The sequence below is a fragment of the Lutra lutra genome, chromosome X (genome assembly GCF_902655055.1).
Source record: "Lutra lutra chromosome X, mLutLut1.2, whole genome shotgun sequence".
Classification (NCBI taxonomy): Eukaryota; Metazoa; Chordata; class Mammalia; order Carnivora; family Mustelidae; genus Lutra; species Lutra lutra.
Window position 1 is genome coordinate 84,123,523 of NC_062296.1, and position 15,556 is coordinate 84,139,078.

Below are 15,556 nucleotides of genomic sequence, written 5' to 3' on the forward strand. Positions count from 1 at the left end.
CCGATTTCCCCCAATTCACTTTTCCTTTCCTTCTCCTAATGTCCTCCATGTTCTTCCTTATGCTTCACAAGTAAATGAAACCATATGATAATTGACTCTCTCTGCTTGACTTATTTCACTCAGCATCATCTCCTCCAGTCCTATCCATGTTGATATAAAGTTGGGTATTCATCTTTTCTGATGGAAGCATAATACTCCATGTATATATTGACCACATCTTCTTTATCCATTCATCTGTTGAAGGGCATCTTGGTTCTTTTTTTTTAAACTTTTAAAAAGATTTTATTGAGTTTATTTGACAGAGAGAGATCACAAGTAGGCAGAGAGGCAGGCAGAGAGAGAGAGAGGAGGAGGAAGTAGGCTCCCTGCTGAGCAAAGAGCCCGATGCGGGACTCGATCCCAGGACCCTGAGATCATGACCTGAGCCGAAGGCAGAGGCTTAACCCACTGAGCCACCCAGGCACCCCAGGGATCTTGGTTCTTTCCACAGTTTGGCGACTGTGGCCATTGCTGCTATGAACATTGGGCTCCATACATACATTGGGGCCCTTCTTTTCACTACATCTATATCTTTGGGGTAAATACCCATTAGTGCAATTGCAGGGTCATAGGGAACCTCTATTTTTAATTTTTTGAGGAATCTCCACACTGTTTTCCAAAATGGCTGCACCAACTTGCATTCCTACCAACAGTGTAAGAGGGTTCCCCTTTATCCACATCCTCTCCAACACTTGTTGTTTACAGTCTTGTTGATTTTGACCATTCTAACTGGTAGTAAGGTGGTTTCTCAATGTGGTTTTTTTTTTTTTTTAAGATTTTATTTATTTATTTGACAGAGAGAGATCACAAGTAGACGGAGAGGCAGGCAGAGAGAGAGGGAAGCAGGCTTCTTGCCGAGCAGAGAGCCCGATGTGGGACTCGATCCCAGGACCCTGAGATCATGACCTGAGCCGAAGGCAGCGGCTTAACCCACTGAGCCACCCAGGCGCCCCTCAATGTGGTTTTGATTTGAATCTCCGTGATGGCTAATGATGATGAACATTTTTTCATGTGTCTGTTAGCCATTTGTCTGTCTTCTTTGGAGAAGTGTCTGTTCATGTCTTCTGTCCATTTTTTGACGTGATTATCTGTTTTGTGTGTGTTAAGTTTGAGGAGTTCTTTATAGATCTCGCATATGAGCCCTTTATCTGTATTGTCATTTGCGAATATCTTCTCCCATTCCGTAGATTGCCTCTTTGTTTTGTTGACTGCTTCCTTTGCTGTGCAGAAGCTTTTTTTCTTGATGAAGTCCCAAAAGTTCATTTTTGCTTTTATTTCCTTTAGGCCAATTAATATTGATGGGATTTAAAACCAGTGCCCCTCAGCATGGCTTAATGAGCAAAAGGCATCAGGGGCCCAGAGTACCTAAAATGAAAGGTTTCCAACACTAGGACAGGGGATGTAACTGATATACTCTGTCCATTGGACAGAAAGCAAAACTCTTTACCACAGAAAGTGAGTCCCTCTCTTTCCCAGCCCCCTCTCCCTCTCTCCTCCCTGCCCTCCCATCATATCTGAACCAACCCTAGACCACAGTGTGTCTGTATTACAGATCTTTTTATTGCCTTTATTTTATATATCACTCTCTTTGATTGATGTGACATTAACCATAATAAAACCCACCACATTTCAGTCATATAAATTGTGCTAGGGACCATATAATTAATACTTGTGTATATAGCTCTAAGTTATGATCTGTCTGCAGGAACTGGCCTGATCCTTGGGAAATATCTAAGGCCATCTAAAGCCATTAGGATTGTTGACTTAGCTGCAGAATAATAAATGCCTGTCCCAGTAGATACTAATTCTCTGGAATTTTCCTTTCTACCTTTAATCCCAAGTCATCGAACCCCACTTTTCCAAGTTTTACTTTCCTGGATACCTGACAATGTTTTGGCTCTCTTCTAAACTGGTGCTTTTGCATAAATAGAGAAGATTTAACATCAGATTGGCTTTCTTTTTTTTTAAAGTTTATTTATTTACTAATGCAATCTCTACACCGAACGTGGAGGCTCGAGCTCATAACCCCAAGATCAGGAGCCATACGCTCTTCTGACTGAGTCAGCCTGGCGCTGCTAACGTCAGATAGACATCAAAAGCATATAATTGATGGCATGTTTGAACTGGTTTTCAGTGTTTTTCTGTCTTTGGGGGACATCCTTGCTAATGACCATCCTCACCTAAATAGTTTCCCCCAGAGAGGCCTTGGGACATATTTGAACAAGTTTGTCTCCCCAGTATACACATGTATATAAAGAACATTTAGTGAGTATTTGTTGGCTCTTTGTGGTTGACACATGTTCACATAGAAATATCTGTCTCAGGAGATATACCGTAATGGAGTCTTTTTTTTTATTATTATTGTTTTGAGTACCTTGGAAGCATTTAACATACACACATAACCTGTTACTGATTTAATGAGGTGTGGAAGAAGGCAGTGAGGGCAGAATTTAAGCTTTTTGCTCTTTGTAGATCATGTCTGCTTATACATACCCCAAAGAGTATAGAAAATGGTATATAAAATAAAGAGCACATAAAATATACACGTGAGACCAAAGAAATCTTTTTGGATTTCTGCCTGAGAGATGCAAAGCAGTCAATGGCACTTGATGACATCACATGATTTGTGAAGGGGAAAAGTGAAGAGAATAAGTAAGCGTGAGCCCCAGATGAGCAATCTTAGGTAGTTTCTCGCAGGTGACCCTTTCTTTATTCAATCCTTTTATCCTCTCTGTTAAGTGTGCTTTTCCCTGAACTTAATGTGAGAGTTGGCATCTTTTCCTGAACCATCCATTAGAAGAGGCATTGTAAAGGTTGTGTTGTCTTTTCTTCTTACAGCCAAGGATTACTGCAAAGTAATATTTCCATATGAGGCACAGAATGATGATGAATTGACAATCAAAGAAGGAGATATAGTGACTCTCATCAATAAGGTAAGCAAAGCTTCCCTCCTGCCTTTGAAATGGCGAGCCGCTCAGAGGCATTGACTGGACAGTACAAGCTTTTGTTTTAGGCCTTTAAACATTTGATTTTCATTTCCTGAACTACCGAGAAAGACTCTTGCGTCTTTTCTCTTGATCGGGCTAAGCCCGACACATCCAGGTGAGTGAACGAACTTGAAAACCAAATAGGTTCTGTTGGCCTTGGAGCCAGCAGCAGATTGGCATGGCCCGGTGGAAAACTCCATCCCAGAGCGGCTAACCCAGTAGGCGGCCTGCTTGGCTGGAGAGCCTGCCCTGTCCTGAGGTATCCAAAGAGGGGCTTTAAAAATGCAGGTCATACCGGGGCGCCTGGGTGGCTCAGTGGGTTAAAGCCTCTGCCTTTTTGGCTCAGGTCATGTTCCCAGGTCCTGGGATCGAGCCCCACATCGGGCTCTCTGCTCAGCAGGGAGTCCGCTTCCTCCGCTCTCTATGCCTGCCTCTCTGCCTACTTGTGATCTCTGTCTGTCAAACAAATAAATAATAAAAAAAAAATGCAGGTCATACCTCACGGGCAGCAAACGTGTAAAGAATGTGTGCTGTTCCGATCAAAGACAGGTAGCATGGCTGAGAGAATTTTGCTTGTCTTGTCTGGGCGAAGAAGGTTGGATGATTTTATCATCACTACAGGCAGAGCTCTATAAACATACAGAGAGCTATAAAAATCCGTGTGAAGTGACACAGCTTAACAGGGTCCGAACCATGTACTGTTTATGCTTTTATGCAATGGTACTCACCAAGTAGGTGGTTGAAAGATACATTATTTAAATGATTCCTAGAATAGATGACGTTTTGTTTGAGATACAGGATTCTCATGATGGTCAGGTATGGTGAAAAGCTGACCCATCTTTCAGATGTCTAAGTGGCTTTATTCTGAGGTCCAAGTGAGTGGCCCGGAACACGTGATGCTCTCGGGACAAGCGTGACTTGGGGGTCGTCATGGCTGCCTGTGCTCGTGCAGGGCTGGAAAGCATTGGCAGGGTGGAGAGTGCGGGGAAAGAGGAGAGAGAACAGGCAGGGGTTAGGGTGAGGGAAGTAGGCTCTGGGTCTTGCTCCTGTGGCCATTACAGAGAAGAAGGGGATCACGGGGTTTGCCTACACCCCCTTCCCGCATCCCCAAGTGTGTCCATAAAGTGGTGGAATTCCTTTCTGGAATAGCAAACTACTCCCAGTGCTGCTGAGAGGCCAAGAACTTGACCATTGTTTTACATGTAAACTGTTCTCCCGCATTCATTTTAGCGTATTTCTCTTAAGTGTTTTCTGTGGCAGGAGGAAATCAGAGCCGGGTAAAATGCGGCCCGTCTTGTTCCTTTCTGCCAAGGAGGCAGAGCAGTTCTTCTCTTTCTTTACCACCCTTCCCCGTCAGCCTTCAGCCACGCCTCCCTCAGGTGGCTTCTGCACGGCGCGTTTCCTATTTTGAACCATACCCTGCATGGAACATTCGGAATAAAGAAGTTGCTAAATAGGTGTAAAGCATAATACGAATAGTTCAATAATCAGCACAGATAATTGGTGTTAGTCCTGCAGGGAAAGGGGCAGATCACTTTCTCCTATGACGAGTGCCCGGAGAGCACAGTAACCCATGCTTTGCAACGGGGGGAGGCACTCTACTGTTTTTGTTTTTCTTTTCATTCAGAGGGGGGCAGCCTCTTTTTAACCGAAAACCAGATGTACCAATAATATTTAATAAAGTTTGGCGGGGAGAACCTACCACGGATGGTCTGTTATCTGAATACATCTATTTCTACCTTAATATATTATATTCCTGTCCTTGTCATTTGATTACCTATGATGAGAACACATTCATCTTGATGTTTTTGTTCCTACCAGCTTGAGATCCAGTCTGATAAAAAGAATTGAATTTTTCTAAAGAGCTTAGTCAGAAAGAGACTGTCTCCTGGTTCCATCCTCCACGTGCACGGCCGGGAGAAAGGAACGGACGGCTGTGCAAGGCTGGTCTCAGTTGTCCGGGAGATCGTGCCAGATGTCCCTGCTTTCGTAGCTTCCTGCAGTTAAGTGCAGTTTAGAAACGGAAGCAGCTTATAGATAATATTATGACATTTGCAAAACGTGACCTCGTTATCCTTGCCATAGACTTGGCCCCTTGACTTGGCTTACACCCTGCTCCCGCTCTTCAGGCCAAGAGCGCCTGTGTCACTTTCACCCTTGCTCCCCTTCCGTCAGCCCTACCCCCACTCGTGAGCCCAGCAGCGCCAGAACCTAGCGATTCTGCCTTCCTATGTCTCTGCCTCTTCATGTCCTTGGGAGAGCCAGGCCCAGGCCAGAGGCTGTACTTCCTTCCTCTCCCGGCTCCCTCCATGGCACCTGCTCCAGAGGAGGACGCTGGGGCAGTCAGGGGTGGAGGGATGCTGGCACCCCAGCCCCCTCGTTTTATCATCTCCTAATGGTGCTTTGCTCATGGGACCCCTCTGCTCCAGTGAAAGTCTTTAGCAACTTTCCTCTCCTTTATTGTCAAATCCAGCTCGATTCTCCTGGTACCCATGTGCCCAGGCGCTCTGGCCTCAGTCTGGCTTTTCTGGCCTTGGTCCACATCACTGTTCTACAGTAAGCTCTCCTGGGATATCCCCAACCTGCTCATGAATCCTCCCTAACTTGACCCAGCCCCTGTTCCTGCTGCCCAGGATGGCCTCTGTCAACCCACATAGCTGGTTTTTCAATAGCTAATAATACAGTCAGCCTTAACTCATGCTGCATTATGTATACCTGGGCCCATTTTTAGCTTGTTACTTTAAATGTCCCCTGTGTACTATCAATTTTGTTTTTATTATTCTTTTATATGGTCTGTGAAATCGGGTCTCTTGATATCCTGTCCTTCTGCCGGTTTTGACTTTTATTCCCCAAAAATATCTGCCACCCTTGACCTAACATTCCACTTGGTTGGAAGCATTTTAAAATGACAAGTGCCATGTAGGCTGCCTGCTCAGAGAAACCAGGGTTTGAATCCCAGCAACACCATTCATGGCTGTGTGTCACTGGGCATTTCACTTAACCCCTCTGAGCCTCAGTTTCCTCAGCCAGAAGGCAGACCTCACAGGGCTGCTGTGAGGATTTGCTAAGGTGCTGCGTATACATAGATCGTCGCTTCAACTTTGGTTGCTCTTTCTCTGACCTTGGAAATGGGGAAGGAAGGGCTCTTGTGATTGGGCCCAGTTTGCTGCTGGGGCAGGAACACCATGTTATAAGGGGGAGGGGGGTAACAGTGGTGGAAGACTTGCCTGAAAATAGCTCGGAATTCACAAGGGGTGAGATTTCAGCAAGAATTTGGAGAAAAAATATGCCGTTAAGTATTTTACTTGCTGAAAAGTGGGGGAAAATGGACTCTGAGTCTGTCATACCCTGCTGACGTTATAGAAAATTCTTACATCTTCCTCAGAGTTAAAGAATCACCTATAAATTCATTTAGATGAATGTGTGCTGTTGATACTGTAAAGAGAAGAGCTTCGCTTTGATTTGTTTATTGTGTATTTTGATGTGCTGCTTTATTATGTGTATGAGTTGAGATGAAAGACCTGAATCATTGTTGTCTAAATTCAACTTCTTTGGCTGGAGAGGTTCTCAATTTACCCCAAATTCCATCAGTGTTTTTGTTTCAGAGTTAGCTAAGGTGGTTTCCCTTTGTCCTGTTTTTCTGGGCTGTGGCAGGAGTCACAGGGCATGCATTGCCCTCGTTTTTAGCCCTAGATTGTCATTTTGTGTAGCTTTCTAGAAAATGAGTCAGACACCCTTAGTGGGTGCCTGTAAGCCCTCCACGGTTCCTGAAATAATGTGCAAAGACCTGAACTATTTGTGTGTGTCCCTGGAAACTAGGATGAAATGTGGCAACCCAAATGGTTTGTTTTTTAGTTTATTTATAAAGAATTCTTGTGGATTTGGGAACATTTCCATTTGCACAGAACACACCTGTGTTTAGCTTTTATTTCCAGTCACTCAAAAATAGCTCCTTCATCTGTGTTCCTGCCGCCCCCATCCCTGCCTTCGTGATTTGTGCTCAGAGCATGGTTGAAAGGGTTCAGAAGCCTCTGGGTCTGGTTTCCAATGAGAGAAGCTCCCTAAAGAAAGGCTGAGAGCAGCCTGGTGCAGGCCGGGCTGGGGTTCAGCTGTAACGGTGGCCACCTCCGGGCGCTCCTTGCTCAGACCGCTGCCACCTGGGGGTAAGCGAGCCCAGCTTTGGAGAGGGCTGATGTTCCTGACCTTGGCCGACAGCCTCTTGGCTTCAGCCCCCTTAACCTGGAAGGAAGGGCTTCCCATGTGAGCCCTTTGTAAACAAGGATCTTTAAGTCTATATTTCTTATTAAAAAGCTCCCCTGAGTAGCTGTGTCTTTGACCCCTAACAAAGCAGACACCCCCCGCCCTCATTTCTTCATGGGTATAAGCCTATTTGAGAACATGAAAGTAAACACTATGAAAGATAATATTATTGATAAAAATCATGGGGCATGGAGATGGAAGGAAGGGGAAGGAAACTGATAGGTGTGCCCTAAAGAAAGAAGGAAGCCAGAAGATTAGATAAAGGTAGAAATAGAAGAAAAAATACAAAGTGGGGTGCCTGGGTGTCACAGGTGGTTAAGCGTCAGCCTTCAGCTGGGGTCATGATCCTGGGGTGCCAGGACTGAGTCCCGCCTAGGACTCCCTGCTCAGCCAGGAGTCTGCTTCTCCCTCTGCCTCTCCCCTTCCCCCCCATCCCGCTCGTGCTCTCACTTGCTCTCTCTCTCTCAAATGAATAAATTAAAAATCTTTTCAAGAAGAGAAAAAAATATGAGGTGAGAGTTTTACCTGTTCCTCAGGATATTTCAAACCAGGGACCGTTCAATATTTGGAGCTGGACCTGCTGTGAGGGTGGAGTTAGGACTGTAGCTTCCTTCATCTCTACGCTCCTCCTTTCTAGACAACTCTTGAGCACCTCAGTTAATAATGGGTCAGTTTATGTGTGCGACCGTGGCTTCCCAGTGCAGGATGCTTCCAGGGTAGCTGGCAGCAGCAGCCCAGGGCCCCTCGTCGCCATTCCTTTCCCTCATGGTGGCCCTGGAAGTTAGGTGGGACCACAGGTGTCCTGTGTAGACCACGGGGAAGGACCAGAGGCCTAGAGCGCAGAAGTGACTTTCCCAGGGTCTCCAAGCATGCCAGGGGCAGAACTAGGGCAGGGTTGTGGGGCCTGAGCTGCCTTGTGGGGCTGTCAGATGCTCTTAGAAGGTGGGGCTCAGCCGCTCCCAGAGGCGACTTGTCTACTCACAGAGTCATCCTCTATTGCTGGATATCTAGGGCAAGTGCCTATCAAATTTGCTTTCTACCTTAAAGATGTGATCATCATTTAATCAGGGAAACGGTATTACCATGCCATTACCCTATCTGCTTGCGTGTTGGTGGTATCCATGTTTGTGATCTCTTTGGGTCAGGATCATCCGTGACTTTCTGATTCCATCCCCTCCACGGAAATGAAATGATCATCAGTGCAGAGGAGATAATGAGCTCAGCTCAGGGCTAATATTGGTTCTTTCCGTGCCTGAAGCCCTCTTCTCCCCCTTCCTTCTGCTTTCTTCCATGCCGGCTGATTTTGCCTTCCTCTTTCTTCCCACTGGGTACCACTTAGTTTTCTGGTTGCTTTTAGCATGAAGAATGAATGGAAGGAAGGAAGAAAGGAAGAGAAAGGGAGGAAGGGAGGAAGGAAGGGAGGGAGGGAGAGGATGGAATGAAGGAAGGAAGGAAGGGTGGGAGGGAGAGAGGGAGGAAGGAGGAGAGAGAGAAAGAGATAGGTGGGAGTCCTGAGCTCCTGCTTAAGTCATTCTGTGATTATGTGTTCGTTTGTTTGTTCTAATGTTTATTTTCCCTTCCTGCCTCCCTCTGATTAATTCATTAATTGGAACACTTATTCACGAGAGAAATATTTTCACACTTCCTTGCTTCCCGCCCCATAGGAAGTGAGGATGTTTCCTCAACGAGAAGAGGTTTTAGGAATCTCAAGAAAGGTTCTCAGGCTGGTATAAGAAAGCCCATCAGCTAAATAGATTGCTGGCCTTGACCCCTTCTCTTTGCACTGCTGAAGCTTTTAGCAGAGCTAAAATGCTAGGATTAAGTGTGGTTTCAAGGGTGAGGAGTAAATTAGCAGGTGTCACCCTGAAAATGATGACACACTGACAGACCCATTAGGAGAACATGTTTCATGAGTGAATGAAGAAGTTAAGCACAGGGCCGGGATCATCTGGGCTTACACACATTTGAAGAACGCCAGTGTTCACCAAATGAGTCTTTTGTGTCATAGGACGTATTTTTTGTGGTATGGCCTGCCTTGTTAGACTGCATATGTCCTTCCTACGGACAGAAGCCACAATATATCTCCTCCTCAGAGCATTAGAAATCCCAAGGAATACCGTTTGCTTCTGTTTTGTCTTCCTCTTTAAAGTAACCAGAACACTGGAACCGTTACAAAGAATCCTGATACCGTAAGTACATTTGATCAAAACTCTTCCTCACTGAGCTCATTTATTATCCTAAACACAGTTTTAAATTAGATGAGGTTGGTAAACGTAGGACTTGATGTGGTAGAAATTTTCTCTTTCGTTTACCAGGAGACAGCCAAAACAGTACCACCCCCAAATTCTGACGGCCATGATGGCAGATTTTTTTTTTTAAGATTTTATTTATTTATTTGGCAGACAGAGATCACAAGTAGGTAGAGAGGCAGGCAGAGAGAGAGGAAGGGAAGCAGGCTCCCCGCTGAGCAGAGAGCCCGACGCGGGACTCGATCCCAGGACCCTGAGATCATGACCTGAGCTGAAGGCAGCGGCTTAACCCACTGAGCCACCCAGGCGCCCATGATGGCAGATTTTTGATAGAGGAGTTTGCCACTGAAAAGAGTCCCCAGCTTTTTATGCCCCCGCAAGTGATGCCGAACTGTTGAAAGGGACCCTGCGTTTGTTCAGCCTGACGGTCACCCCCGTCCAGAGTGGCAGGAAGTTAGTAATCCGTGCAACACCGCCACAGGATCCTTTTCTCCTGCAACACACAGAAACACCTGCAGGTGTCTCAAGGAATTAGAGAAACTCTGTTTTCCATTGCCAACCTTTCTGTTTGTATTACTCAGAGAGGGCCATTGTGAGAATTAAATGAGATGTTGTGGCTCAAAGGGCTTTAGAAACATAAAAGTTGAATTCTCGCTAGTGTTCTGAGAAGTTATTATGGGAAGAAGAAAAAAACAAATGCCCAGTGACTGGAAGTTTTTACTTCATGTACTGAACTGTCCTGAAATTCAGTTCAGCACTTTCCCTGAAATTCCCCTTTATTATCTATTTTTTGACTTTTGTTAGGAAAGAAGTAATTTATTATAGTTATATAACCTCTGTCTTATGAAAGTATCACAAAGCTCTTTACGTTCACATTTACATTTTACTAAAATATGCTTTTCTGAGACGGAAAGTGGCATGGGATGTACTTTTAGATAGTATTTTAAAATTAACATGAGTAATACCTACTCTAGGGAAAAAGTGAGAAGAAAAACAGATAAACAGATAAATACCAGGAAAAGTCGAAATCACCTGTGACCTTACCACCTTCGGTACCTCTCAGTATCTGAGCTGTAGTCTTCCAAATGTTTTACACACAGAGACAACACACAAATTTCAGCTCAAAAGAAAAATAAGATCATATACACACACATTATTTTGTAACCCTCTTCTTTCCAAACATATCATGCCTGTCTTCGGCAGCATAGTTAAATAGTTCCTTAGAGTCCTGTTGTATGAAGTACCGTGGTTCTCTTTTATGTTTGTTTCTAGGTTTTCCTTATTTTAGACCATGTTGCATGCGGTCATCACTTTGTAAACTCTTGCACGTGTAATTGGTTCTACCACTTTCTACGTCTTGTATAACCTTGGGAAGATTGCTCAGTTTCTCTGTGCCTCAGTTTCCACATCTGTGAAGTGGGGTTGATATTAGTACTTACCTCCTGGCATTGCAAAGATTAAATGAGTTAAAGGAGGTAAAGCACTTAGCATGCCTCGCTCAGAGTGAGTACTGTAAAAATGTTAATAGTTGTTATTATTTCTTGATGATAAGTAGCTAACTGTAATGCTGCCTCAGTTCCTTTTAAATATATTTGAGTGATGTCATAAAAGATTATGCCAATTTAGCCTCCCCAGCACTGTGTGCGAATATGTTTTCCTATCCTTGTCATCCTTGGATATTATCGTTCTTTCTAATCTCTGCTAATCTGATAGGTGTTTGCATTTTTTAAAATGATTACTCAAGTTGAAAATCTTATGTGTCATTTTCCAATTGATTTTTATAAAAATACCTTATATTCATGACATTAACCTGTCATCTTTCACATTATAAGTGTTTTTTCTTAGTTTATGACTCAGAGAGATATTTAAGAAAAACATCATTTAAAATAAATATCTTTTAGACTTAAATTTCCTCCATTTTCTAGTTAACTAGATAATGTAGTACAATTCATCCTTGTAAGAATAGTTTTACTTCAGGCTTTTATATTTCAGTCCTAGTTGGAAAGGGTAGCTGGCTATTAAGTGCATTCCTTTTCTGCCTTCCTCAGGGCTTTCAGAGGTTCTATTTAAAGCTTCTGTCCTTACAAGCATTTTTTTTTTTACAATGGCATTCAGAGAACCCCCGAGGTTCTGCATGGATATATATAAGGAGCCTCATATTCTAGATCAGAGCTTAGCCAACTTTTTCTGTAAAGGGCCAGAGAGTAAATATTTTAGGCTTGATGGTCTTTGTTGCAGCTATGCAAAAGCAAGTCATAGAAGCAAATGAATGGGCATGGCTGAGTTCCAATAAAACTTTATTTATAGACACTTAAATTTGAATTTTGTGTGATTTTCACATTCCTTGAAATATTCTTCTTTGGTTTTTTAAAACCATTTAAAAATGTATAAACTATTCTCAGTGGGATGAACAGAAATAGGTAGCAAGCCAGATTTGGTCCATGGGCTATCGTTTGCTGGCCCCCAAGATAGAATGTCTAGAAACAGACCCAAAAAATATAGCCAATTAATTTTCAACAAAGGTGCAAGGAGAATTTCAGAAAGAAAGGGTAGTCTTTTCAGAAGTGGTATTGGCACCATTGGAAATCCATAAACAAAACAAAAACAAAAATACCCTAACCTAAACTTAACACATCCTGCAAAAATTAACTCAGAATGGACTGAGTAGATCCACGTGTGAAATAGTTCTACTAAAATGTAACATAGATCTACATGTAAAACCAAAACCGCAAAATGTTATTTATGAAAACATTGGAGAAAGAGTTATTAGACATGACACCAAAGGCACAGTCTATGAAAGAAAATACTGCTAAATCGAACTTTGGCAAAATTAAGAACTCACTCTCTGCAGTGCTACTGTTAAGAGAATATTGATTGGTCTGTTTTTCTTACAAGGTGATTTGAGACTAAGTAATTGCCTGATAAGTAATTGCGTGAATTTCAAGGACATTGGTTTTGTCCTCAGTCTTCCTGGGAATATTCTTTATAACACAAGACCACAGATCTCCCTTGTCAGAACCTTTTCCCCCAAGGTGGCAAACAGATGTAACCACATGCTACCAGTCAGGCTTGGGCTCAGCTGAGCAGCCTGAGGGCCTAGATTTGACCTGGGAATTGTATTTTTCACTCATTGCACATGGCCCATAAGCCAAATTCGCAGAGTAGAGAGAAAAAGACCACCAAACAAATTTTTATGCCAAGGAATAAGTTTTCCTTTGAAAACTGAAATATAGATATGTCTGGTGAAGAATGGAAATGGAAGGTAGGCATTTAGGAATTTATGAATAGTTGCTACAGCTGGCTTGGATGGATGATCTTGACGTTCATAATGGTCATGGGCATGCCCTTTACCTCATATTCCTTCCTGGTCCTTATCTGTGAAATGAAGATACTCCCCCACCTTCATCCATAACAGCTTTCTTTGTTACCTCTTAGAGGTAGGGCAAGAGCTAAGAAAATCTCTTAAAACATAATATAAGATGCTTTATAAATGTCAGTGTCTCTGTCAATGAAGCAAAATGATTTTTGATTATATCTACTACCATTTTAATGGAAGAAAAGCATGTGTCAAGATGGAGAATCAATACAGTTTTCTAAACATAAATGCAAATGAACACTCAGCTATAGGATGAACATCCTTGAGAGGTACACTGTGTTACTAGCCACGTGCTGTGGATGAGCCAGAAGTATCATTAGAAACAGCTTTCAAAATTTAGCATGAAACGGACACCTGGGTGGCTCAGTCGGTTAAGTGTCCGACTCTTGGTTTTGGCTCGGGTCATGATCTCAGGGTCCTGAGACTGAGCCTCCCGGCGGGGTCCGTGCTCATCAAGGAGGCTGCTTAAAGATTCTTTCCCTCTGCCCCTCCCCCTACCTCTGCATAGCACGCTCCCTCCCTCTCTTTCTCAAATAAATAACTCTTTTTAAAAAATTAGCATTAAATTGTCATCTCAATGTAAATGACTTAACAAGTAGAAAATGGAAAATTTCTATGGAAAAAAACTTGCATAATTTTGCATCCTTGATTATGTTTAAATAGACCCCCCCCAAAATGTAAAAGTGCTTCCTTAATGAGTTGCATTTTGTGTATGACTTGTTCACGTGCCTTTATGTGTTAATGGCACATGTCATGCTTAAAGCCCAATCATAAGTACATAGGAAAGGTCCTCTCTGCAAATATCTCCTTTTCACATGATTACTAATTTTTGAAGTTGATTTATGAGAGTAGAAGTTCTTTCATTCTGATATTAGAAAAAAGGCTAAAAGCACAAGTATCTCCTGAAACTTAAGGTTGTATAGCCTGCAAATAAAATAATGAAATTGGTAAGCTATTTTTGTATATTTGTCTATGCGCAACCTCAATGGCCATGCCCCAGACTTCCAGGAGATGCCCAGTGTGAATGGTGACCCTGGAGTTGGACCAGTATAGAAGTATCTGTTGGGTGCCGTTCTCTGAAGAAGCTTCAGATAGAAGCATCTTTTTCTAAGAGGGAAACAGGCTGTGAGTAATGAGGCCTCTGGGGCTTCCGCTCTGGCTTGTCCGCTATTAAAATCCCTTCAGGCCTTCCTCATCCCTGCCTGCTGCCTGCCTCTCATAATGTCTGTGGAAGTTCTGTTCTCTTTCTGGGGACCAAGATTTGAGGTCAGCTTTTTGCTCAGTTCTTAGTGACATCTGGACTCAAAGTTAGGCAAATCCTAACCCATGTGCTATGAGTGAGTTATGGGAGTATAAGGTGGTGATCCCCTCAGCTCTCCAGGTAGATGGAAAGGGACTTAGGTAGCCCGAAACCCACACTGGGTTGATGGCCTTCAACAGCGTTTGGCTTCCAGTGATATGTCATGAACATATTATCATTATATATGTGTGCCATTATCTGAAAAAGTTGGGTGGCACTGACTTACCGCATGTATTTAAATTTTCCATATAACGATGTTTAATACTGACTCTACTTTTCCTCAGGGAACATTCAACCTTCCCTCTTAGAGAAAGGTGCATACGACTAGCAGAGGAGACTCTAGGATAATTAAAAACTCTCGTGCGCCTTTTCATTTTAGAAATTCTTTCTCTAGGACTTCTTTTGGGAATTAGACCTTGAAATAGCTCAGACTTTTAAAGATAGAGCTTCAAGTTCTATTAAACCTAGAAAAAAAATAAATTCTAATTAAAGAAACAGTCTTTTTAAGCAAACATAACTTCTGGTTATTGCCACGATGGAGTCAAAGGTGTGAGACTTACCCTCCTGCCAAAGACAACTTTTAAACTGGACAAAATACATGAACCCACTATTTTTAGGCACTGGGTAATACACAGCGTGGGGATGTAATCCTTGAGAAAAGGATTTCACATCAACCCTGGCTTTCTTCTAAATTGCAGCAGAGCCTAGTGGAGCCCCAACAGAAAGCAGAAGACTCATCGGATAGAGGAAACAGGTTGTAATTCAGGGCTGCCAAGGTGGCTGGACTTTTCAGGACAACGAATCGCTGAGGAGGGAGCTGTACAAAGGAAGGGCTCCAGAAAACTATATATAGGAGTCCTTTGAGTCTTGCCAAATACTAAGCCATGCATCAACTGGGCAAGACTCCACCAGGCCTGGAAGAAAATAAGCCTGGGGCTTGGGTGGGCTGCAAGCGGAGGGAATATCCCAGAAGTCACCAGGGATGGGAGATGTTGGAGTTCCAGCCAAGTAGGGTCGGAAAACTTTGCTGAACACACCTGGCATCTCACTGGGAATCCAGAAGGGGCAGTCACAGGAACAGCGCTCCCCTAACCTACCCTATAGCCTAACAAAGCTTTAAGCCATGCCTTGACAGGTCAAGCTGATCCGTGAGCCATTTGCTCGCCATTAACAAAACTCAACACTCTTATAAGGAAGACCTCAAAATCCAGTCTCAACAGTGTAGCATGTACAGTTGTTGAAAATATACAATCACAAAGTATGTACAAAGAAGCAGGAAAATGTGAGGTACGGTATGGGTGGCTTACAGACATAGAGGCATTTCTGCATACTTTTCAGGCATCCA

The 15,556-nt window shown here is 43.3% G+C and overlaps 1 protein-coding gene across 5 annotated transcripts in view; it reads left to right on the forward strand.

The window, feature by feature from the left end:
* Positions 1–15,556, forward strand: part of SH3KBP1 (SH3 domain containing kinase binding protein 1) — a 340,123-nt gene that overhangs the window by 252,381 nt on the left and 72,186 nt on the right. For all 5 annotated transcript variants that reach the window (XM_047715300.1, XM_047715297.1, XM_047715298.1 and 2 more), the window contains one exon: positions 2,878–2,972. In XM_047715300.1, the coding sequence (XP_047571256.1) occupies positions 2,878–2,972 (95 nt within the window). The remainder of the gene's footprint in view (positions 1–2,877; positions 2,973–15,556) is intronic.